The 24373-nt window shown below is 40.3% G+C and overlaps 1 protein-coding gene across 4 annotated transcripts in view; it reads right to left on the reverse strand.

Moving 5' to 3' along the window:
- Positions 1–5153: 5153 nt before the first annotated feature.
- Positions 5154–24373, reverse strand: part of VTI1A (vesicle transport through interaction with t-SNAREs 1A) — a 352284-nt gene continuing 333064 nt past the window's right edge. For 2 of the 4 annotated variants that reach the window (XM_050958228.1, XM_050958227.1), the window contains one exon: positions 5154–7079. In XM_050958228.1, coding sequence (XP_050814185.1) covers positions 6986–7079 — 94 coding nt within the window. In that variant the 3' untranslated portion in view covers positions 5154–6985. The remainder of the gene's footprint in view (positions 7080–24373) is intronic. The other 2 variants (XM_050958231.1, XM_050958230.1) reach the window with 1 other exon arrangement.

The following is a 24373-nucleotide window of genomic DNA, read 5'->3' on the forward strand; positions in this document are numbered from 1 at the left end:
GTGCCCATGGTCACACAATATGTCAGTGGCAGAGTGAGAACTAGAATGTCAGAGTCTCTCTTGGCACTAGCAGTAGACACAATCCATTCCGTATACAGGTCAGGTATATCATAATCCAAATTTTCAAAAGTGTCCATTAATTTTGGCTGCCCAACATGAGATACCTAGGTCCTGATTTTCAGAGGTGCTGAGAAGCTGCAGTGCAACCTAAGGTAATGGGTACAAGACAAGCGTTCATCTTTAGAAATCAGGTCCATGGAATGTCAAGTTGGGTTCTCTGAACCCAAAATCAGAAGGCACTCCTGAAAATGTGGATGACCGGGTCCAATCATCTGACTTCCTGAAGGTAGGTTTTTCTAGAATATTTCTAAAAAAAAAAGCACCTAACTGGTTTTTGAAAATGGGACTTGGACCCCTTTAAAAATTTTGCTCCCTCCCCATAGAGAGTTCTGCTTTTCCACTGCAGGGAATGGTCTTCATTTGCTTATGGCATCATTTCTTGCTTTAACTTTCTCATTTTATGGCATTCACCACAGTAAATATTGCTAAGTAAAATAAGCAAGCTCAACTTTGAAGAGATGCACAGGTGCAGAAGAGGTACAAAGTTTTCACGGGCACACTCTTCTCAGCATTTGCATCACATGTTGTACCCCAAGTGAGTATTGAAGGTGCACTTGAGTGGGAGACACCCACTTTCAAAATGAGCCTTTGTTCTCTCTCAGAGCACTCTGAAATTGTTGCATACACCCTTTACCTGGCTGTTAGGTAAGACTATAATTATCTCAGTAATATATGGCTGATTCTCCACTGCCTACACCTCACATAACCAGGTATACTTGTGCAAAGTGGGTATCAAATGCTACCAGATCAGAATGGAGACATTTTACAATCACTTAAAGGTGTAGGGCAATGGAGTGTCATACTGGTGTGTGTGTGTGTGGACAGTATCTATTTATCAGATCAGATCTATTTATCAGATCAGCAGAGTTCAATCCCTCAATGGGGCTTCTACAGGCTCTCTCAGTAAAAAAAATCCCTAAAAACGAACAAAAAAGGCAACAAATACAGCCTGAGTGCACTTGTACTGCTATTACGTTGTTCGCTGTGGAGACAGTCACAAAGTTTAATTAATCCATTCAGCGGTCATAGTGACTTTTACCAGACAAAAGGATGATTGAACAGGTGAAGGGGCTGAATGGCAGAAGCCAACAAAATAGCAAGGCTTCTACTTGGGCCAAAGCAAAGGTAGTTACAATAGCACTCAGCACACCGTTGACATGCAGAAGCAGGGCTTGTCACATGAACCTCTGGCTTACAAAAAAGCAGTGAAAAACATCTTCCCGCCCTGCCCCATACTGTTTTTAGCTAGGCTTTCTGAAATTGTTATGAAGACACTTTTTTATTTTAAATATATAAACATTCCCCTTCCTAACATCCCTGTATGTACAGTGGGTATCCAGCTAATCATGGAGGTTCATAAGTACCTGAATCTCTTGGAATGAGAAAGCAAAGATTACAAAAGTCTGGTTAGAACTCATGCTACCCCATGCAGGACCTCAGAATTAAACTAAGTCAATCTTTATAGAGCTGAAAACGGGGAGAGAAGGATGGGTGGTGAAGGGGAACCTCCTGCTGATGACATAGGAGTTCACATTTGCGGTTTACACTGTAGTAGAGGCAATATCAGCACAATGGCTGTACAGTCAGAGGTTAATACAATATAGGTGCTCTGGGCAAAGTGGACTACCACAAAGTTTTCCAGAGATGCCTTTCCACCTATGGATACTTCTTTGGTCCTGCAATATGACATTGACTTTGATTCCTAAACAGTTTTTCAAACAGAAAAAGATAATGGTGTATGAGAGAGAGAGAGAGAGAGAGCGAGCAGCACAGATTGAGAGTTGACTGCTCTCTCTGGATCTGTCCCCTACTGAAGTCATTGGGGAAGAGATGGAGATAGAAGCAACGGATCCCAACATTGCTGAGCTTTTATGGCCATACCTCCAGGAAAAGTCCAAGGAAATATCAGTGGACTTTCTTGAGCAACAGATCAATACAGTGCTTCATATCAGACAAGCTGTTATTCACGCCAAAGGCAGTTGTTTGGATGAAGGGAATGACTGAGTGCACAAGTTCACTGTATCACAGTATATGGTTTTTTTCCCCCTGTAGAAGCCTTAATTATTTATGTGTGACAAATAAAATACAGCACTTCAGGATGATAAAGTTGTTCTCCTGCTACATGCGTGTTTGTGTTCTGCTACGTTTAGTCTAAGCATGTGTATATATGTTGCATATGCACTTACGTCACATAAGTTTATATTCACATGAACACACACGGAGAGTCCTTGGAACAGCATCAAAGATGCCTATTGGTGGTGGAAGAGATACAGCACTGTAGGGCTTGTAATCATGACCAAAAGCCAGTGACTTGGTGGTAAAATATTCATGTGGTGTTTCCCTAGCCTCATGTGACTACGGAGATGACAAATGATTATCTGAGTTAGTGCAAAGTGCCAGACTAACTTCACTGAATAGAATGGCTTTACAGGGCGATATCTCATGATGTACCACCACTTCTCATATCACCATCTCGGTGACAACACCTGTACAGGGATGCATTACAAATACCATACCATATCTCTAACCACACAGTGCATTCAAATGTATAGAATAAGAAAAGAACAAAGATGAGCTATTATAAACCAAAGAAAGCATAACATGTATTTTGCTTTTGACTATTTCAAGTGATACATTTTACCATCCTGAAATCATACATATATTTATAAAGTTTGAATGTTCTTCCTACCATAATAGGATTTTTTACAATCAAAAACTGAAACTACGCACACAAATAAAAATAAATATTTTTCCTCTAAAAAGTAACACTAATTTTTAGCTTCTTGAACCCAAATTCTTCAAACTGCATGTTCAATAAAAAAAATCTCCAAGCAGCTTATAGGCTGCCAACGGGCTAGAATCGCAACCATGTAAGTCATGACCAGAGCCAACAATTTCCTTATTGGTAATTCCTGTATAGCTCCTTCCCCTGAAGGAAATTTGAATGGTGCATTTCAAAACAGAAATAGGACAAGAATTATTTGTATTTGGGTGTGTACAAAAGTGGTTAATTTGCGACTATGTCAAAAAAAGTGGACAAATACTTATGATGGGAAATTTCATTATTTAAAATTATTCTATAGATTTGCTAGTAACTCCAAGATGAAATGCCTGCTGTACAGGTTGAAAATTAAGTACAATTATTTTTCTCTTCTGAACTTGAATATAACTCACAGCTAAAGTCATTTAAAGGGGTTAACGTCAACCTTAATTAAATATTAAAGTGTGCCTGTACCTGCTGCTATTGTTGCCCTTAGAATAAGATATAACCTATTTTTGACAAGTTTTCATCTTTCTCTGTGGAAGACGCTACATGAAACCAAATCAGTGGCAAAGAGGAGAGTAATGAATAATCTATTTCATATTCCAACAGTACCCAGAGCTCTGAGTGGAAAAATATTCAGTCAGATGATAGCATGAGGCTGCTGAGGTACCACATGATGCAGCTAATGTTTAAATAATAATAATAATAATAAAAAAAGCGATAAACAAATCATTAGCCCTTAACAGTTGTTTAATGCAATTTGTTAATGAACGTAATGGTGGGGACTAATAATGAAAGAAAATAAAAACGTCTAAACAGGCGCCAAGTTGCCAGTGATGCTCAATTATTTCCTTGTCAAGTTTTTATGATTTAATGAGCTCCTCTGGGACTGACGGCTGTCAGTCAGTCGTGACTTTTTGACACCATTACAACTTCAAATACAGCAGCAGGCAGGCTGTTTTCCTCGAATTTGAAATACTGAAATGATCTGACAGGTTTAAAGAAAAGATGTGCAAAAAAAAAAAAAGAGAGAGAGAGAGAGAGGGTTGCTATTTCTTTCTTTCTTTCCTTTTTTTTTCTTTCTGTGGGGCACACAATCTCTGGATGCTGTTTGGTAATGAAAACCCAATCACAGAGGTCATTATCTGATGAGGTTTTTTTTTTTTTTTTTTTTTTTTTTTGAACTGGCAGGTTTTTTTCCCCCCTTTATTTCTTTACTTAATGATAACCCTCAATGGGTTTGCCCCGCATGGGATGGTCAGAGCCGCACAATTTTGTTCACCATTAATTTCAGCCTTTGAAGCTCAGTGCTCTGAAGCAGCAGCAAAGAAAACCCCCCACCAAGCTGGCTCCAAAATAAGACAATCCAGCCTGCCTTAAACAGAATAGCAAATGGCCTTCCATCCCAGAGATGGGAACTGACGTCAGTCATGCTACATTTTCTGGTATTTTTCCCAAAACGTATAGCATTTAAAACTCTTTAAAACTTAAGCGTCTTTAATTAAATTGCTTTTGATTTTGAATCAGTGCAGACTTAGATTATTGATTCCGCTAGCGGTACTGTTTAGTGAGTATGAATTTTACCCACGGCAGCATGCGTGAGTTTTAATCTGTCATTTTCGACAAAGACTTGAAACATTATGAACATTTTACTCTCTGAGATTTACATTTGTAAGTACTTAGATTCACTCATAGATTCACTAAAGAGGTGACAAACGTGGTTCAGGGGAAGTCTAAACCTTGGGGGAGAGAGGGAGGGTGTTACTCTATCGGTGGGTATTTTGCTTCTCATCTATTGTAGGACCAACCCACTGTGCAGCTGACTAGTTCCAACTACACTCCTAATCCAAGTCACAAAAATCCAAGTCAAGAGCAGGTAAAAATGTAAAAATGACCAGTGGGACATTATTTCGAGGACCAAAATGTACTGATCCCAAGACCTTTGTGCATTATTTTATATTTACACCATTAAGCAGGTGTAGGGGCCGTATGAATGAGACAGTGGCATGAAAAGTGCAGTTAAGTCAGGCTCATTCGGAGTAAAGCTAGTCTGGTGTTTTCTTTGTCCCTTGTTCCTCTCCCAATGGGTGCAACTGATGAGATGCCAAACTCCAAATTTATACTGAGGACAGGGGATCCAATTACCACTAAGCATTTTTGGTGACACCAGCAGGTACCTAAGTGGAGTGCACACCCCAGTCACAGGCCTCATTTAAGTAGCTTTGAATAGATTCCCCCCACAATAACCACTGAAACAATACCAGGAATGTCCAGTAAGCGGAAGGATTTTAATATTTTCTTTTGCTTGTTTTAGATTTACAGTAGTTTGTTATTCAGATAAAAGATTTATGGAAATATGTACTGCCCACCTCCTTGAATAAATATCCATTAATGCTGGAAAGTTTTCCCCTTTGCTCCCTGTCCATGTCCTACGTCACACGAACTTAGTTCCACACCATTACTGGAAGATAAAGGCTGAAGTTCTACTCACACAGCACTAAATGATTTATTTGAATACATGCATGCCTTCATCTGTTCAGTAAGTATTTCTCTGGTGAATCTTTCTATCATTCATTTCATTACTGTGCTTTCTGTTGGTAAAATCAAAGACATTTTAACCAAGTTATTTGTTTCTATGTAGAAAAGACAGTCAACATGTTTAGGGCCAAATTCTGCTCTCAGCTCTTTTAGCACGGATAACATGGGAATCCATGGCGTCTTCACAGATGTGTCCAAAGGCAGAATCTCTGAGTTTCCAAAGACACAAAAGGAAGTTAGGAACTTTACTCCCATTAACTTCCAAAGGGGTTGGGTACCTAACTTCCCTTTGTTCCTTTGAAAATCTCCTCCTAAAATATTTTATGGCTTAGGTTCAAGGGCTCACAAACTCTTTAGATTCATAAGCTTTGTAATGGATTACATATAATGAGTTAAGAAATGATTATGCAAAATCTTTTACTGCATTACCAGGAAACTACCTTTGCTAGACACGTTTATAAACAAAATGAACTAGATGCCTCTGCAGAAGATACACAGCCAACAGGACAGAAAAACAGATCCCATTTACACACTAATCTCCTATTAGATCAAGCTTTTATACAATATATCAGTGAACATTTGTTAGTATAAATTAACATTTTCAAACGTTCTTTTTAAAAAGTCAGTGATAAGTTTGCATTCAATTCATTAAAAATGTTTTCTGCACATGAACTCATTTTCATACTCATTCTTAAAATCCTTAATTTTGTTTGCATTTAATGTAATCCAATTGTATTTGTTACTGAAATATTGATCTAGGATCTCTTTGCAGTTGGAAAATAACAGATAAGTATTTTTACACATCTTTAAAATAGACCACTGGTTGTTTTTTTTACCAGAATATATCTTAGCATTGGAATGATGCAAAGCTGACTCAGTACTATGTACCATGGTCACTATTAAACAATGGGCAAGTAATGCACATATCATAGCTGGGACTTGGTGAAAATGGGAATGTTTCTAATAATAAAGGAAGTTTCCGGGCAAAATTGTGCCAAATATCGTAGTTTCACATCAGGTATTAAAGACCCTCTGACACGAGGAGATGTCTTTTTTAAAATTAACTACTTAACATTTATTATGGACACTTATGAACAGGAATGGCTCACATGGGACAGGTTCACATTCTATATCATTTGGTCTCTGCTTTACTCATATTCTTTGATGTCACAGAAGATCAGATACTGCTAGATAGTTATACACCCAACATAACAGAAGAAAAGGGTGGAGACACTTCACCCTCCACCCCCCAACTCTTGTAACTTACAAATGAATAACCTGGTGTGGAATCTGACACACATTAATTCTTCTTAGTTATGTTTTTTTATATAAAAACCCATATATGAAGATTCCAAAAACATTCATTTTAAGGGGAAAAAACAAGGAAAAAATGAAATCCACATGCAGTCAATAATACAAGACATTTTTACGCTACTTGCACCTGAGTTGAATAGTGGCAAAGACAGGGAGATTCTGTCAGTGCGAGAGAGTGATTCATGCGACCACTTTGTCTTAATTACTCAGAACAAGCAGTTTGTTGCTGTTTAGTGAAGAACCAAGATATCAGTGTTTCTTGACAGAAAAATAAATAGCCATCAGGATGGTGAAGAAGATGATGATTGCCAAGATAACTATCAAAATCCGGTTTTGGATGATCCTGAAAAAAACAGAAAAGAAAAAGAAAAAATATATAAAATGGCAGAATATTTGTAAAACAATAAAAAGGTGGACCTGCCTCAGACCTGTTTCTTGGAGATAAAAGATTTGCCCACAACTTCAGCTAAGCACCTATAAAGACTACTGCATATTCTGGACTGCTTTTATTATTCTCTCTCAAGTTCTAAGATTTTGAAGTATTTCCTGATGCAGCTGTTAGAACCAATTCTTAATCTTAACAAATTAATAATCAGATCACACAGCATGTTACAATTCACTTTTAACTTGTTTAAACAATTAAATAATAAATCGTGATATAATCCAAGCAGGGCAGGGTGGTCTGTAATAAAAAATACTCTGATGACTCTTAAACCAGTATGTAACCTTTGTGATGTTTCTTTTTCTCTCTCTCTTGTTTCCTGAACAATTTGCTAATTTTCAGGGGATTTTGCCATTAAGGTACAAGATTCCAAGGAAACACATCTCAGTGAGGTACTTACTTGTACCAAAATACCAAGGGAAAAGAATAAAAGATAGTTTTGAAGAAAAGGATGATATAAAGAAGCAAGCGTCAAACTGTGAAGCTTATGTTATAAAAGCCTCATTTGTCTCTGCAGCATACATTCACTTACGGTAATAGGCAAATGTTACATTTACCATGTAGTAAAAAGATGGAAATCAGTAATAATAAAAAAGATGCCAAAAGAACAAACACCTAATATCATTCAACCATTTGTTGGGAACAACCCCTCTTGTAAAAACAGAAATTGCATCACTTCAGATTCTCCTTGAAATTAACCGCTCAATTTATATACACACACACACACACATACATATACACACACACACACACATACATATACACACACACAAATATACATATACACACACACAAATATACATATATTCATATGTAGGTTTAACGATGGAAACTATAATTTGGATCCATCTGGCATAAGGCTTGGATTTTAAATATTTCATATCATCGTCTCCCCTTTCCACAGCAGCACAATATTTCCAGAAGCCCTTCATGCAGCGGGAACTTTTGCAAAACATACTTAGATGTAACACATCATCGGAATCGGATCTAAATAGCAAAAGGGGTGAAAACCCTAACCACCCTGTTCATTTTAGTTTCTTTTGCTGGGCCAACTGCAAAAAGAAAACAAGAGTCCAACCAACCAAAGAACAAACATGCACTAAGAAGAGTACAGCATGCTTTGTGATATGTTAAACTCAGGCTAGTTCCCAAATTTGAAAGGAGGTGGCAATGCAGTTTGTTAAAGTAAGAGTATTTAATGTACTTGGTAAGAGGAGAGTCCAGAGAGTGGAGCGGAGTTTTCCTTGCTAAATGGTTTTTGTTCGAGCCTGAGTGGATACACATAAAGTAAAGTATAAATATATAAGGATGCAAGTTTAATCAACTTCAGCTCCCTCCTTACTCACTCCCACTTAAAAAAAAAAAAAAAAAAAAAGCAAATGGATGGATGAAAACTGTCACATCAGACAAACACACTCCCCTGTGACACTCTAAAAGGACTAGCTCTCTATCCTCCTGACAGGTTACAAAATGATCACATTTGCTGACACATCTTCCGCAAAACTGCTTTAGTGCTTGTGTCCACTTTCCTAGCAGGAGATGAATGGCCTGCTTTGTCCTCATTTATCACTTCAAGCTGAACTAAGATCTGTCTCGTTTATTTTTCCCTTCCTCACTAGAAAGGCTCAACCACAGCATTAATTCTTTTGCAATGACAGCTAATTCAAACTTAACAGGCAATATTTACTCTGTCAAAGGGGTGATGAGGTGGGGGGGGGCGGGAGGAATTCTCACTCAAAAAAAAATGTAGCAGTCTAACAAAATAAAGCTAATTAAGGGCTTTTGGTTCTCGCTGGTTTGCAGTTCAATGAAACACCTGAACGCAGGGCTTCCCTTTATGGTGGTGTGACATTCTCTCCAAAACACCTGATAACAGACGATTTACCCAAGTGGATGCATGAAAACCAGAATATGTATTTACTCAGTCACCCTCATCAGTCTTGAAAAGAAACGCAGCAAAATTGAAACTCAGCAGTGAAATAGATTAAAAGCATGAAAACTCTTAAAAAATTCCGCCTTAAGTAATATCCAGTACAGCTGGGTTGACAACCATTTTATTTGTGGGATGAGGGCTCCAAGGCATCCATAATGCTAATTTACAAAGGATTAACTGGGGGTGAAACTTGCTTAATCTAACGCATAGTTAGGCAAATGCATACATAACATACTGAATGCTTAAATCATCTACTTGTATCTGGCCTAGTTAATTGTGTTTCATCATTTCAGGCTGAAACATTATAAAATAAAATGATCCTTCCAAAAGTCTTATTTCTAATTCTCCAGCTGCACACCTGATTGCAAGATTACCTAATCTGCACCCACATCTCTAAAATCCTCCTCACAAGGACACTGAGCTATACATGCAGCCACCTGTATCAATCTGCTAATTAAAGGTTCAGCTTAAGTGTGAGTCCAGGAAATACATATCAAAGTTCAATTTCTAGGAATCTGAATTAGTCTGCCCAGTGCAGGAAAAAAAAAAGTTAAAAGGAACAATTTAATCATAAAATAGGATGGATGTTATCAAAAGACTCCTCCACTGAAGCATTATATAGTTTTACTAGCCAAGTCTACAGTTAAAGAGTATATATATATATATATATATTTTAATGCCAGGTTCTACTGTTTTACTTTCAAATGCATGAGTAAAATTAAACCAAACGCAGAGTACCAGGAGGACAGGGCTGCAAAGAAAATGGATGAAGAGGTGTTGCAGCAGCAGGACAACACTGCAAAGGGGTTAGAGAACAGGGAACATGCTGAAGTCTGATTCCGGTCATTGCGGCTCAGACTGAGAACACAACTTCTGGGCGGCAGCACGTTTCAGAGTCAATAGGCAAGGGCAGTCCTTCAGAGTAAAGAAAAAATCAAGTGGAAAGGGGGGATTGAGTGATACCACGTAGTCATGCCAGCTCACAGTAGCAGAACAATGGTTGGCATTGGCAGGACCCATCTGTAGAGGCGCCTATTGTACTGTCACAGCCAGACACTGCCAGTGGGTATTGCTGTAGGCAACACAGCAAGGAATTTAAAGTGGGGGAGGGAACGATACTACTGAAGGGGGAAAAATGGGGCTCAACATCTGCTGCAAAAAACCAAAAGGCTAATAAGTTAGCATCGCAAAACTGATATGCTAACTTTTATCTCTATTACCTTACACGCAACTAAATCTACTGAATGAGGCGCCCAGAGCCTTCTTTGAAAATGCAAAGCATGTTTACAGGGTAAATAATTTAAGAAAGAACATACACTTGAAAGAAGACACCCAGTGAAACATCCATGCCTAAAATGCCTGAAGGCAAAAACTTGTGCATTTGCATGCTGCATTTTATTAAGTTAGCGCACTGTAGTTTTAAAAGAATGCATGGCCAAATTAAGAGGAATGTGTGACTGAAACATCAAGGATTCCTCAAGTTTACATTATGAATCACAGTGCTGTTATACTAGATGAATTAACCATTTACTTGATATAGCTCATGGGCTGAATCCATTGCTATAGATCTGCATATTTGAGTGAGTGAGTAGCTAACTTCTGTTGTTTCATAGAATATCAGGGCTGGAAGAGACCTCAGATAGTCATGGCATCCAACCCTCTGCTCAAAGCAGGACCAATCCCCAGACAGATTTTTGCCCTAGATACCTAAATGGCCCCCTCAAGGATTGAACTCATGACCCTGGATTTAGCAGGCCAATGCTCAAACCACTGAGCTATCCCTCCCCCAGTCATACTTGAAACTATAAGAACATGTGGTACGTGCAGTGACGCCACTTTTTGTGAAACAAACGTCCCATCAAGTGGAAGTGCAATCAGTTCCTAATATTTGGGTTTGAAATGACAGAGAAATTATCAGCTTCAGTTTAATGGGACAGTAAATTGTTGGGGGATGTTTACAGGAAGGTAGGAACATCGTGCTGTACAAACCAAGCTAAAATATTTACACTTAACAGTGTGCCCACTTCTGCCAAGTTTCCGACTACTCTGTTTTGAAAGGCCTGACCCTTTCCCTGCGTTTGGTCACAATGCCTAACCTCTGAGCAAAAAGTCTCCTGGAGGCTCCCTTTGGAGCCAGAGGCAACTTTGGTCTGTGAGTTGATGAATGACATAGTCAGCTTTCCATCCTAGAGGTTGAGAGGATCACCTCTGAGATGCACCCAATATCCACTGGTCTGGTGAACAAGCCCTACCATCCATTTCCAAACACTGCCGCCTTCTGCACATCAGTACAACATGCTCCCACCACAACAAAGATTGTATTGCTTTATACATTTAAAAAAAAAATTCTCTCCTCTATATAGCTACACAAACACACACACAATGTTTATACAGATTCGCTCTGTATAAACACGAAGCAGCTCCAGAATAAGCTATTGCAAACCTTGCATTAAGGATGCCAACTGTGTTTAAACCTTTTTATAAAACGGGATTCATTAGCAGCGGAGTGCACGACATCTATATGGGTTCAGCCTGATGTCTTGCACATGCCTTAGTGCCTGATTAATGATGCCTTGCCACTAAGCACTGATAGTACAATAACAATTGTCATGAAAATTAGCAATCATGGGTAACGGATTACAAAATATGGAACACAAATGAGTGAGTGAAGACTCTGGGTACATAAAGAATGGTGTGTGCCTAACCTGAAATAATGAAGACTACAAAACAAACATCACAAAAGAGTTTCAGCAGAAGCTCATCTCTGACACTGCTACAAGTAAAAACAAAATATAAACAGCTTTGGGGATCAGCTAGCACACATTCATTACAACATAGGGCTGTATCTTGAAAGAAGAGGCTTGAAAAATAGTATCCTCAAGAACAGATAGATTGATGACAAACTCAGGGCATATAATTATGGGCCACTATCTCAGAGCATTTCATGATAATTCATGCATTTAAGATTTTACTGGTCATGCCTTCTATATGTTTTCTGGATGGACGGATCCCCTCTTCATATATTGGAACACATTTTATATGGCTACATTGCCATTACATTTTTGGGTACCTAATCATAGGTGATTCATAGCTATTGCTTCCTGCATCCAAACATTTAGGCATGCAGATCAGACACTAAGACTTCAAGTACACAATATTCATGTGCACATCAGAGGTTCTGAGTACTCAAAAACTGTAGGCATGTCCAAATGGGAAAGTGATACTAGTGTTTGCTAAAGTGGGAATTTAATCTGATACAGTAATATGGGTATAAGCCCCTATGTAGATACTTTTATTCTGGCATGAGTGCATTTTTCAATTCAGATTGTATCCCCCAGGGAAAGGGTTTAAACTAAACTGAAAAAAGCCACTCTTATACCAAAATAAGAGTGCCCACACAGAGGATTATATGGCATCAGTGTGACGTGGTAAAATATTCCCCTGTAGACAAGCAAATCCAGTTAAAGAAGTTAGAATAGAGAATACTCTTCCTCTGTTCAACACATACTGAATGGACTGAGACAGTACATGCTTTGCACTATTCCACCAACGTGCTTCACCCCTATTGTTTCCATGTCCATTCACTCCACGCTGAGATCATTAACAAAATAGCATATTTCTGTCAACAGGATGGTGGTGGCAACCGCGCTTTCTGGGCAGGGGTAATCTGGAACTGAAGTGAGATTGACTCATTTCACACAGACCATACAGTCCTCAGAAGGGAACAACCTGTCTTCTGGCCACTGCTAGGGAAGACTCTATGAAACATGGCAACCTGATGGTGAAGTGATCAGCATCCCATTAATCCCTCAAGCCACTTTCTTCTCCCTAGCCCCCAGTTTAGGTCATCTTTATCACCTTTCACAGATTAAAAATTCAGAACACGAAACTACCATCAACAAAGACATGTTAAATCCAAGGAAACTGTCTTTGAACAATTTCAGGCCATGACGCAAATGAAATCAAATTAACTCAAATGAAAGAGGGCCCCCCCTCTCTCGTACTGCACAATAGCCATGCATTAAGGTCACACATACCAGCTGGTGTCTGGGAGAAAAAGCCATGGAACCAGTTCCTCAGTGGTAAGATTGTTAGAGCTGGCATGGCCTTGGCAAGCCATAAGAACTAATGCAAGAGAATTTGGGGGAGACGTGACTCTGAAAAAGTTCTCTCAGAAAGATGGGTTTTGAGTAGCTGACTGTAAGGACATGCTATTAAAACTGTTGAGTGCACCCCTCCATTTAAAAGTATATATCCTCTAGTCTCACACATTCTTTCTCATAAGCCAGTATGGCAAAGTGCCAACAAGAGCATGTCAAAAGTGTGCCTGCAAGCTACACTACCACGGTTCTTAGGTGATATCTTGATAGGAACCTTAGAAATAGCTCTAATATGGATCTTAGCCTTTAGAACAGTGGCATTTTCTAGACCAGTGGTTCTCAAACTAGGGCCACTGCTTGTTCAAGGAAAGCCCCTGGTGGGCAAGGCCAGTTTGTTTACCTGCCGCGTCCGCAGGTTCCGCCGATCGCGGCTCCCACTGGTCGCAGTTCACCGCTCCAGGCAAATGGGGGCTGCAGGAAGCAGCCTGGGTCGAGGGATGTCCTGGACACCCTTCCTGCAGCCCCCATTGACCTGGAGCGGCGAACCGCAGCCAGTGGGAGCCACGATTGGCCGAACCTGCAGACGCAGCAGGTAAACAAACTGGCCTGGCTGGCCAGGGGCTTTCCCTGAACAACTGGCGGCCCTAGTTTGAGAACCACTGTTCTAGACTGCTGGGAATATATAAACATGGTTTCCAAACAGTTAACGAACAAAAACACATACAGCTAAAGCAATTGTTACTCTAGCAGGAGCTTGTTTGCAGCTAAAAAACCTGACAAGAACATATTTGATTGTGTACTGGTTATTGTTATAAGTGTGGTTTCATTTACATTCCATGCATATTCAAGAAAATAAAAATGCATTTGTTTTAAAAAAGAGAAAACTTGTACTATATCAGAGTCGAGAACCATTAAGATTACTCTAGAAATATATATTAAGTGGAAGAAAGAAAATATGTAATATCCTTTGACTTGATTCAATTTTAATCTATACCTTTTCGATGTGATTAAATTGGAGATTGGGCATTACTTGGTTTATAGTATTTCCCCCTTTTCACACTACATTTGACTGGGTGTCTTTTCGTATGGAAAGTTGACTACAATTGTCTTAATAATGTTGACCTCTTTTGTAAAAACCTGAAGGCATCTCAGCAATTGTTCCTGAAAATGTGCTATCCAAAATGTTACCACTTCATGGCACTTCTTGAATGATAGAAAAGCATATATTCATTTTTTCCCCAAATGCTTTAAAAGCAAACAATCATGGCTAAGGCCATTTGTGAGATGGCATTAAAAGAGCCTATTCTGAGACAGATAAAAATAATGAGAATCTTTCTGTCAGGAAGGATTTAGAAAATATCACTAGCATTATTAAAATTTAATTTTTTTACTGTGCTTTTTAGTTTTCCCTTTTCCAGTGATAATGAGCAGGACTGCGCACCTCCACATTGCTAGGACTTGTTCTGTGCAATGAATTCAGCCTTCCAGTCTGAAGACATTTCAGACAACAATTCTGACTGCTATAGGCTTATTTTTCAACCTGTGCTGTGCTTTGAGTCTCCCTATAAAAACCAGTACATAAGCTAATTTTCCACAAGGCCAGTGGAACAAATAAAAATCAATTTTTGCTCAACTGGTTCAGAGAAATCCTGGGAATAGCTAAGACAGAACAGTGAAAAATAAAAAGGATCGATGTATTCACAAATGGTTTACCTGATAGAGAACTATCAAATTAATTGACAGGAGATACTCACCACTATTAGAGTGTTTTCTTTTCAGCACGTTACAGCATTTCTATTAGGGGAGTAGAAAAGCCTCTACTTTGTTATGATCTCAGACACCTCAGTTTAATAACCATACCAGGTGCCCATACACTTCATGAAACCACAGCAGATGAAGTCAAAGTTCAAGAGCACCTGCAGATCTTGCAATCAGAGGGACCCTAAACAGAAACTGGGCTTTTCCACAGTTTTCATGATCTTCTGGAGGGTGTGAAGGTTCCTTTTTCAGTGTTCACAAGGAGGCATTTATGACCTCAGGCCAACCCTGCCTGAAGGTATTTGGTCCATCAGGAAAGGAATAAAATGCAGAACTCTATCCAGACTTCCTTCCCCATTAAAAAAACATGTTCAGGGTCACACTGAAGACTAATCAGTTGAGTGCCTTTCAGAGAGTAAAATACACACATTTCAGAAGTTGGAGCAACCCATTCCTGAAACTTGAAAACTTTCAGAATCTCTAGTGCAACTCAAAAAGCAGATTTAGGTGCGTGGTCCAGACCATTTTACAATCTCTTCAACTAATTATACAAGTGTTTTGGAAACTGGGTGGGTAAGTAAACAGACTGGGATTGGTTTGTTGCTCATGCCTGCTGGACTGCAGCCTGAAGCTTGTGAGTACAAAATAATCATCCCTGTTGCAGATAAAAAACAAATTTGAAATGTATAAGCTTAAACATTATGGAAGCTTTTTTTTAAGCAACTGTAATCTCAGTTCTAATATCTGCCATTTTATTCACTCCATTTTTATGAGTTTGGCATTAAAATGAAAGTGATTTTAACAGAAAAAAATTAAGGATTAAGTATGTCACACTGAAGTCAAGATGTCTATTACTGATTTAAAATGATCACACACCATGGAGACATCATTTCTAGGGTCAAACAAAACACCACTCAGTGGAAGGACAGCACCAAGTATATAATATTAATCAGATGAGAGGTACATGGAGTTGAACTGTTACCCTGTCAATAAGCAGCATCAATAAGGAGTGTGTATAGAGAAATAAACAGAGTGTACATATTCTCTATTCAAAATGTAACACCTTACGGAAGGAAACTGACAAAGAATCTACTCGACCAGTGTTCTAGGAGATGCTAACCCCCATTCCTTACCACACATGCACATATTTTGACTCTGAATCTCTCATATGGATGATAATTTGCTTATGAGATCTGCCTGATTTAGAGCTAATCTTCTGTAAATTAACTCCTAATGCTGTCTGAAATAATCCTCTTAATGTGGGGCTGTCTTTAGTACTTTATATCAAACACCATGAAGTATATAAGCATATAGGCACATAGCATTTGTAGTACTGTTGGCTGCTATTGAATAGCTATGGTATGAGGCTCTACTGTGCCTTGCAGACACGGGTCTGTGTGAGTGTGGTGTGGAACTGTGCTGCCCCAGGGGGAGCTCCAGGAGCACAAAAGGCAGTGTGACCACTGCCCGATCCATTCAAAGGGGGCAGCCTACTTTACCTGCATGGGCTGCAGGAGAGATCTTGGCCCCACCCGCTGTGGTGTATTGCCACCTATTGTTCACATGAAAAGAGCAGCCCTTGTGTTCCAAGCCTCATGCCCCCATAAATACATGGTAATGAGTAAGCATAAACGATCTATAGTTTTGAGACAACAGAATGACAAGATCTGTGAATGACAAGATCTGTGTTTAGCAGCACTAATTATCAGTTGGGAACATAATCTGATAACTGTTTTGAAAATACAGAGACAGATAATTTTGTTTCTTCAGACAGGCAAAGTACTTTTTTAAGGGTTTTACTTCACCATCAGCCAACTTAATATTACTGTCAATGGGCTAACGTTGTATTAAAAATAGGGCTGTCGATTAAACACAGTTAACTCGCACAATTAACTCAAAAAAATTAACCACACTGTTAATAGAATACCAATTGAATACCACAATAGAATATCAACTGAAATGTATTAAACATTTTTGGATGTTTTTCTACATTTTCAAATATATTGATTTCTATTACGACACCGAATACAAACTGTACAGTGCTCACTTTATATTATTTTTATTACAAATATTTGCACTGTAAAAATGATAAACAAAAGAAATAGTATATTTCAATTCACCTCATACAAGTGCTGTAGTGAAATCTCTTTATCTTGAAAGTGTAACTTACAAATGTAGATTTTTTTTTGTTAGATAACTGCACTCAAGAACAAAACTAAGGCCATGTCTACATCTAAAATTTTGCAGCGCTGGTTGTTACAGCTGTATTAGTACAGCTGTATAGGGCCAGCGCTGCAGAGTGGCCACACTTACAGCAACCAGCGCTGCAAGTGGTGTTAGATGTGGCCACACTGCAGCGCTGTTGGGCGGCTTCAAGGGAGGTTCGGGGAACGCGAGAGCAAACCGCGGCGAAGCTGGTCTCCTTTCCCGGTTTGCTCTCTCGTTCCCCGAACCCCCGAGCAAGCAGGTCTCCTTCCCTGCGGTTTGCAGGGTGGTTCCGGGAAACGCGAGAGCAAACCGCGGCGAAGCTGGTCTCCTTTCCCGGTTTGCTCTCGCGTTCCCGGAACCACCCAGCAAACCTCAGGGAAGGAGACCTGCTTGCTCGGGGTTCGGGGAACGCGAGAGCAAACCGCGGCGAAGCTGGTCTCCTTTCCCGGTTTGCTCTCGCGTTCCTGGAACCACCCAGCAAACCTCAGGGAAGGAGACCTGCTTGCTCGGGGTTCGGGGAACGCGAGAGCAAACCGGGGAAGGAGACCAGCTTCGCAGCGGTTTGCTCTCGCGTTCCCCGAACCACCCTGCAAACCGCAGGGAAGGAGACCTGCTTGCTCGGGGTTCGGGGAACGCGAGAGCAAACCGCGGCGAAGCTGGTCTCCTTTCCCGGTTTGCTCTCTCGTTCCCCGAACCCCCGAGCAAGCAGGTCTCCTTCCCTGCGGTTTGCAGGGTGGTTCCGGGAAACGCGAGAGCAAACCGCGGCGAAGCTGGTCTCCTTTCCCGGTTTGCTCTCGCGTTCCCGGAACCACCCAGCAAACCTCAGGGAAGGAGACCTGCTTGCTCGGGGTTCGGGGAACGCGAGAGCAAACCGCGGCGAAGCTGGTCTCCTTTCCCGGTTTGCTCTCGCGTTCCTGGAACCACCCAGCAAACCTCAGGGAAGGAGACCTGCTTGCTCGGGGTTCGGGGAACGCGAGAGCAAACCGGGGAAGGAGACCAGCTTCGCAGCGGTTTGCTCTCGCGTTCCCCGAACCACCCTGCAAACCGCAGGGAAGGAGACCTGCTTGCTCGGGGTTCGGGGAACGCGAGAGCAAACCGCGGCGAAGCTGGTCTCCTTTCCCGGTTTGCTCTCGCGTTCCCGGAACCACCCTGCAAACCGCAGGGAAGGAGACCTGCTTGCTCGGGGTTCGGGGAACGCGAGAGCAAACCGCGGCGAAGCTGGTCTCCTTTCCCGGTTTGCTCTCGCGTTCCCGGAACCACCCTGCAAACCGCAGGGAAGGAGACCTGCTTGCTCGGGGTTCGGGGAACGCGAGAGCAAACCGGGGAAGGAGACCTGCTTGATTACCAGAGGCTTCCTCAGGTATGCTGGGATACCTGCTTATTCCACGGAGGTCAAGAAAAGCGCTGGTAAGTGTCTATATTTGATTACCAGCGCTGGATCACCAGCGCTGGATCCTCTACACCCGAGACAAAACGGGAGTACGGCCAGCGCTGCAAACAGGGAGTTGCAGCGCTGGTGGTGCCCTGCAGATGTGTACACTTCCTAAGTTGCAGCGCTGTAACTCCCTCACCAGCGCTGCAACTTTCTGATGTAGACAAGCCCTAAGTAAAATTTTAGAGCCTATAGGTCTACTCAGTCCTACTTCTTGTTCAGCCAATCGGTAAGACAAACAAGTTTGTTTACATTTACAGGAGATACTGCTCCCTGCTTCTTATTTACAATGAAACCTGAAAGTGAGAATAGACGTTCACACGCACTTTTGTAGCCAGTGATGCAAGGTATTTACGCTCTAAATATGCTAAACATTCGTATGTACCTTCATGCTTTGGCCACCATTCCAGAGGATATGCTTCCATGCTGATGATGACCATTAAAAAAAATAATTTGTTAATTAAATTTGTGACTGAACTCCTTGGGGAAGAATTGTATGTCTCTTGTTCTGTTTTACCTGCATTCTCCCATATATTTCATGTTATAGCAGTCTCAGATGATGACCCAACACGTTCTTTTAAAGAACATTTGTCACTGCAGATTTGACAAAATGCAAAGAAGGTACCAGTGTGAGATTTCTAAAAACAGTTACAGCACTCCACCCAAGGGTTTAAGTATCTGAAGTATCATTCAGAATCTAAGAGGGACGAGATCTGGAGCATGATTTCAGAAATCTTAAAAGAGCAACACTCCAATGCGGAAACTACAGAACCCAAATCACGAAAAAAGGAAATCAACCTTCTTCTGGCGGCATCTGACTCAGATGATGAAAATGAACATGTGTGGGTCTACTCTGCTTTGGATTTTTATCAAGCAGAACCCATCATCAGCACTGATGCATGCAGGGCCGGCTCCAAGTTTTTTGCCTCCCCAAGCAAAAAAATTTTCCTGTGCCCCTCCTGGCCTCGCCCCAACTCTGCCCCGTCCCCATCCCATTCCAAACCCTTCCCCAAATCCCTGGCCCCGCCTCCTCCTCCGAGCGCACCGCATTTCCTCTCCTACCCCTCCCTCTGTTCCCAGGGTTGCCTGGGAGGGAGGGGGGAGAAGCAGAGCAGTGGCACGCTTGGGGGAGGAGGTGGAGGTGATCTGGGGGGGGAGCAGTTCCTCTGCCCCCCCAGGGTTACTTTCTGCAGCCCTCCCCACGCCCCCCACAGCCACAGCTCACCTCCACTCCACCTGCTCCCCTGAGCATGCTGCCGCTGCTTGGGGAAGGAAGCGGAGGTGAGCTGGGGGGGGGGAGCGGTTTCTCTGTCCCCCCCCCCCCAGGTTACTTCCTGCGGCCCTTCCCGCGCCCCCTAGTGCCACAGCTCACCTCCACTCAGGGCCAGCTCCTGGCTTTTTGCGCCACAAGCAAAAAAAGGACCCGGAGTGCTGCCACTTGGAAAGCGCCGCCCCAACCTCATGCTTGGAGCGCTGGTGCCTAGAGTCGGCCCTGCTTGCATGTCCTCTGGAATGGTGGTTGAAGCATGAAAGGACATATGAATCTTTACAGCATCTGGCACATAAATATCTTGAGGTGTCGGCTACAACAGTGCCATGCGAACACGTTTTCACTTTGAGGTGACATTGTAGACAAGAAACAGGCAGCATTACCTCCTGCAAATTGTAACCAAACGTGTTTGTCTGAGCGATTGGCTGAACAAGAAGTAGGACAGAGTGGACTTATAGGCTCTAAAGTTTTATATTAGTTTTGTTTTTGAATGCTGTTTTTTTTGTACATAACACTACATTTGTAAGTTCAACTTTTATGATAAAGAAATTGCACCACAGTACTTGTATTAGATGAACTGAAAAAATACTATTTTGTTTTTTACAGAGCAAATATTTTAAATAAAAAATAAATATAAAGTCAGCACTGTACACTTTGTATTCTGTGTTATAAATGAAATCAGTACATTTGAAAAAGTAGAAAACATCCAAAAAATTTAAATAAATGGCATTCTATTATTGTTTCACAGTGCAATTAACTGCTATTAAATTTTTTAATCGTGCGATTAATCACTTGACAGCCCTAATTAAAAATATTTTTTTCCACTGAATACACTGAAATATTTTTCTCCCACAACATTAATTTAATGACACAGTCTGAAACCCTAATTGATATTGGTGAGCAATGAAATTCCAGTATATTCTTTCTCCTGTTTTTCAAACATAAATGGCACGCACAAGCTTTAGTGAATGGGCCCCTTTATGTTTTAACAGGCAGTTTATTGGCCCAGACACCAATGTATAACAAGCACAATTGCAAAAGCAAGAGATTTTTAATTGAAAGAGTACTCAACTAACAAGTAATGGTCAGATAAAGGATTTAAAAAACATTTTTCTATGGGGAATGTTGTATTATATTATATTCTTGCCATAGTAAACATTTATAGAGGGTTATTCAATGAAAAAAAAAGTCTCATTGTTTAATACTACTTCATTTGAGTTTACTCCTCTTTATTGCAGAACAGATAAAGCACAGTGATCAGTGAGTTGTATGTGTCCAACAGCCCCGCAAGAGCCTTGTGGAAATGTATAAAACAAGCAGCGATACAGTCCTTTGCCAAACACTGTCATAAATTTTTTATTTGGCAGCTAACATTCTCACTACTTTTCTTGGCAGCAATTGGGACCTTTAGCAAGAAAGGTGCAAGAGAAAAATACCTTGTTTAGAGATGTTTTCAACACTTTCTGGGATTTTTCAGAACTTCTGCCTGCAGCACATTTTTACAACCACAGTCTCCGATCACCTGATGAGTAGCTGGTGGTTTTTATTTTTTTTTAAATATAGACAGCTTACTACCCCCTCTGGCCTTCAGCCTAGAATGTAGGCTTTTTTTTATTTTGGTATGTGTTCCAGAGATACAAGTGGTTGCTCCTCTCTGTCTAGACAAAAAGCTGAAAATAATATCAGAATGTATTTTTCATTGCTCCTGATACTATCTGTATCTTATTCCCAGATGACAGAGATAAATGAAAGGCAAACATGTGCTGATTACTTTTGCATTTTTCTTCAGAGATCTCTACAAAAAACTGGTCACAGGTGCAGCTACCTAGGTCAGTCAGAGGACTGACTGATAAACAGCATCGTGAAATAGATTTCTGCACCCAGGCCCACTCCTCAGCTGATTGTTTAAAAAAAAAAATCCACTAAACTTGACATCTGATACCCAGTCTTTTGCAATGCTGGTAAATCAGTTATTGTGCTTGTGCAGGTACAGCTGCTAGCTTTCCTGGACATACAGCGCTGTGTGCTGGGTTATGAGGAGAGAATTAAACACTAAATCGTCAACAGTCACTTAATTTAAAAAGATCACTTGTAGTGGTATTATATTTTGTGCATTACTTCTATGCTGAAAACAATGAAAGAGGTACCCATTTCAAATTCCAGTGACTGCCTGATGTACCCATCTAGCAATGATGAATATACTTTGGCTCTAGTTTAATGACATATGATATCACAGTCTGTCCTAAGCAGGTGTAAAGGAACAAATGGGCATTTTTTTTTAGAAGTCAGGAACCATTTAATCTCTGTAGGCTTTTCTCTGATATCACAATGTATGGAATCAGAGTTCTCTTTAAACAATAGCTGCTTATTAAAGAACACAGCTACAACTACAGAAATAAAAGGAACAGATTTCCACACAGTTTAAGTTCCAGTTTTGTCTGCCTTGTTTACCAGGGGCTTCTTCCTCTCTGGAACTATATATAGCACACAGAGACATCTAGTGGTTGAATAAAATATCACAAATAAACATATAATTAAATCTAATGCAACTCCATTGAAGTAAATTAAGTTATGCCAGGGTTGAAATGGGCCAATTCTGTCTCTGTCTCTCACTTCACACAAACATGTCACTTTCTGGTGCAAGAGTCTTCTTCTGTGCAGCTTCTGCCTTTTGGAAAAGCCTTGCAGTAGCTTACTACTTCCTTGACTCTTTTCAAATCACACTCTAACAACATCTTTTCTCCCTTTTAGTTTCTCTCTCTTTTCGCTATTATTTTATTTCATTTAATAAATAATAATACTACCTAGTTCTTTTACAGCACTTTTCATCACTAGATCTAAATGCAGAGTTTAATTGCAAAACTTTGTTTTAGAGCCAGTTTCTGCGAAAGCTGTCATACACAACAAAAACCTATTGGACAGTGACAGAGAAATGTAACTTTATGAAAAATAATATTCCAAGGGAAAAAAAAGCATGTATACTAAACTAATAAGAAAAAATGTAAATAGCTCACGGAGGCTGAAGGTTTGATCCAGAGGCTACTGAAGTTAATGGTCTTTGGACCAGGTCCTATCTCTCAAAGAACATAACCACACAAAGTCTCACATTATGTTTTAAATCTATTTTATGGGCCTGATTCTGCTCAATGTTACACCGTTGTAAATCAACAGTAACTCAGTGGAGTTACACCACCTCAAGACTGAGTCAGGCGCTATGCCTCAAGGGCAGAAATTGTGCCAGGGATGTGAAACAGATGTTGCTTTCCTCATTTATTTGTTTAGTAAACTTTGGGTCAATAGAACTTTCAGAGGGCAGGTTGGTGTAACACTTCTAGATCTTCCTTTTGAGAGAGGGAGAGTGTATATGCATAGTGTTTGAATTAAAACTGGGAAACGATCTCTTATTTTGTTTAAACTTTACTTGAGCTATGCACAATTCCCTTGGGGCAAAGAGCAAGCTAGCTATTTGTGGATGGGAAAAAGGGCTTTTGTGAGCTGCAAAACTGCACCACTGAAAACAAAAACATTTTATACTATTTTAAGAGAATACATGGGTAAATATTTCAGTTTTTGCATGTTGCCTCATTAACGAATTTAGCAGTAAAACATTACACTTTATAATTAAGTTCCCTCAGTTTACTGCTGCCCAGAAGTTTGTCAATACTCTCTGGGATAAGTAAAATTAAGAAATAGTGAAGGCAATTTCCAACAGCTTGCTCAAGCAAATCTATCACTCACTTCAGAGCACTGAAATTTGAGACGTCATACCAAATAAGCAGCTTTTTCCCCCTGAAGAGTAGAAACTGGGTGTTGCTAACCTAGTGCATAATAGGTTTATTCTCATTCACAAAACAGGAATTACTTTATGGCCCCAAAGTAAAACTAGTATAAGAAATATGCTGGCAGATTTGCTGCAGATGTGTGCTGTGACACGTATGCAGAGAATCTGTTATTAATCCCAAACTTGCAAACTTTTTAATATTATACAGTGTAATGCAGGAAACCATTAAGCTGAAGGTTCTGAATTATTAAAAACTAAAACAAAAAAGGATCTGAAGTTTGAGATGGTCAAGCTTATTTTCAAATGGTATCAGTTTAATTCACTGATTCTAGGGTATCCCCATCCCCTACTGCTTACATTTATTTTAATGACTATTGTGTGTTTCTTTTTGTGTATGTATTCAACCTCTTTTATTCTAACACATGACAGTTCATAGCAAAAGTGCAGCTTTTCAACTTTCTCATTTACCGGACTGTGACAGGAATGTTCTTGCTAGAGGGTTTGTTTGGGAGCGCTCTGGATACGTGTAGAACAGGAAATAGTCTGTCTCAAAATCTGGAAAACCTTTCACCTGAATCTTTCAAAGCTTGTGTCAGACCATAACTAGAACTTATGTATCTGCACAAGGGTTACGAGTACTATGGGCAATTATACCATGGAAATGCAGGACCCTGACAAAGTAATCAATCAAATTATTTTTCAAATTTCAATTC

Source organism: Gopherus flavomarginatus, chromosome 6, assembly GCF_025201925.1.
Source record: "Gopherus flavomarginatus isolate rGopFla2 chromosome 6, rGopFla2.mat.asm, whole genome shotgun sequence".
Classification (NCBI taxonomy): domain Eukaryota; kingdom Metazoa; phylum Chordata; order Testudines; family Testudinidae; genus Gopherus; species Gopherus flavomarginatus.